This window comes from Chlamydotis macqueenii, chromosome 11 (genome assembly GCF_036417535.1).
Source record: "Chlamydotis macqueenii isolate bChlMac1 chromosome 11, bChlMac1.mat, whole genome shotgun sequence".
Taxonomy (NCBI): Eukaryota; Metazoa; Chordata; class Aves; order Otidiformes; family Otididae; genus Chlamydotis; species Chlamydotis macqueenii.
Window position 1 is genome coordinate 1817121 of NC_141566.1, and position 2207 is coordinate 1819327.

General features: G+C 51.6%; 1 protein-coding gene across 1 annotated transcript; it reads right to left on the reverse strand.

The window, feature by feature from the left end:
• Nucleotides 1–691: 691 nt before the first annotated feature.
• LOC104475723 (protein shisa-1-like) lies at nucleotides 692–1953 on the reverse strand. The gene is made up of 2 exons (XM_010115283.2): nucleotides 1683–1953; nucleotides 692–1176 (listed from the first exon to the last, which is right to left on the reverse strand). Exons 1-2 carry the CDS (start codon nucleotides 1951–1953, stop codon nucleotides 692–694), a joined length of 756 nt encoding a protein of 251 aa, XP_010113585.2.
• Between the last annotated feature and the right edge of the window lie 254 nt (nucleotides 1954–2207).

Genomic DNA, 2207 nt, shown 5'->3' on the forward strand with positions numbered 1-2207 from the left:
TTCTTACTTTACCCTGTCATTCTTCACCCATTTGAATTGTACAGTTACGTAAAGAAAGAAAAAAACACCACTAAGCCACCAGAAGAGGGAAGCAACATGTATGTTGTTTTATTACCTTCCCCTAGGTACTAGCCATACATTTTACTGACATTGGGGCTAGAAGTCGCTCCTGTAGCAGCATCACTTTAACTGGTAGTTCATCGGGGCAGGGGGGTCACAGGCAGTGTTTTGCATCGGTTTACTGGTAGAAGTGTGTAGCGTAAGTACAGCCTTGCTGTGCTTTACAGCCTGTCAAGTGTCCACAATTAATAACTCCACTAAGGCACCTCCCTGTCCTAAGTTGCTGAGAAGTGACACGGCCACAGAAATTGAAACCAAGCCCTCTAACACGTCCCCAGAGCGTGGTACAGCAGCTTGAAAGGACCAGGGAAGGGTGAAACTCATTTCTGCAGTTTCAGTCATTTCTTGAACAGGTATACAGGCCTCAGAATCTCCCCTTTTTCAATAGCATTAAAATAATACAAGTTTAAAAAGCCAGTAGCCTAAAATATGTTCTGAAACATCATCTTCAGAGCTGTAAAGGACTTCCTAATAGCACCAAACATTTGAAAGTCCCTGTTTCAGTCCCAAAGAACTTTTTATAATAGTGGAGTAGCATCCAGTTCAGGCTGTACGCTTATGTGTCATCTTCTCAGACATGAACTCCCGAGTACATCGTTTGGTCACCCTGTGTAACTCCAAGAGGGGATGCGTTAGCCCTGTGTCCATAAATTGTTCTTTTAAGGAAAGATGCTGGAGTCATTACTGCGGTGTGATCAGTTGGTATTCTGTGGTTAGCACGTGAAGGGTGCAAGAGTTGTCCACTGGTAGGCGGAGGGCTTAAGAACCGAGGATCTTCAGCCAACTCAATAATAGGAAGGGATGGAGCTAGAGTCATGCAGATGTTGCTGGTCTGAGGACCGCTACTCAGTGAGCTTCTGGTGGCTGAACTGGAGCTGGAGAGGCGAGAAGGAAGATCATGTTCTAGTAGCCAAGTCTGGCCAGGTGCAAGTCCACTTTGCTGCTCTTCATCCTGGGATTTTAAGCATTTGCAGCAGCAAATTCCAACACAGGCACCGCCAACAACAAACGCCACAAATACGGACCCAACGAGAAGGAACGGCAGGTACACGGGCACTGAAAATGCAAGAGTGACATTAGCCGAGCATTCATTCATGAGGTGTTCTAGGTGTCATTCTGTTCATTCCTTAGGACACACAGACACACATACACCAGGGAGCAGCCCAGAGTAGTTTTACTCTCGACTCTTCTCTTACTGCAGCAAGATTAGAAATTGGCAATTGCTATGGCAGGCTCCTTTGAAAAAGCCTAAAGTACGGAGGGTCAGACCCGTCAGTCCTACAGCATCTGCCACTAACATCCGTGCAAGAGCTGTCCAGTACTCACACGTCACAGCCACTCTTCACTTGGGCGTGATTAAGGAGAAATTCACACTTGTAACCAAGTTTTACAGCTAGTACCTAAACTGCTGTCGGGTTGCGATGGAATCCGGGTTCGAGGGCTACAAGCATTTTTACATTTTACACAACTTAAGTTAAGTAACATTAGTTGGAGAAGGATGCAGAGAGGAAAGCACATCTGATACGCCCCTCTCCCGTCTGCCGGGGGCACGGGGAGCTTACCTGGCACTGGAGGCCTGGGGCTGGGCTGCTGGTGGTCGCCAGGGCACCGGCCCTGGTCCAGGCGGGCCTCTCGGGACGAGCAGCAGTAGCGCAGGCTGCAGGTCCCGCAGCACAGAGTGGCCTCGGGGCCATCGTAGCGCTCGGGGCACTGGAAGCCGCGGTGGCCGCGCTGCAGGCCGCCGGCCCAGCCGTGGCAGTACTCCCCTGCGCGCGCAGGGCTGCAGCCCAGGGCCAGCAGCAGGGCCAGGGCGCAGAGGAAGCCCCTTGCCATGGCGAGTCAGGCAGGGTGCCTCACCTCTACCCACTTGGCCCACACTGCCCTTTTTTTATCCTCCCCTTCTTTTTCTGAAGGCAAGGCAAGGCAAGGCAAGGCAAGGCAAGGCAAGGCACACCCCACCGCAGGCAGCCGCAGAGCGCGGTGCTCCGGGTCCGCCAGTTGCCCACCAAGGCACTGCCTGAGCTCCCGTTTCAGGAGGTTTTATCTCCTGGCCTGTGACCTGCCTCTAATCCCCTCTCTACAGCAAC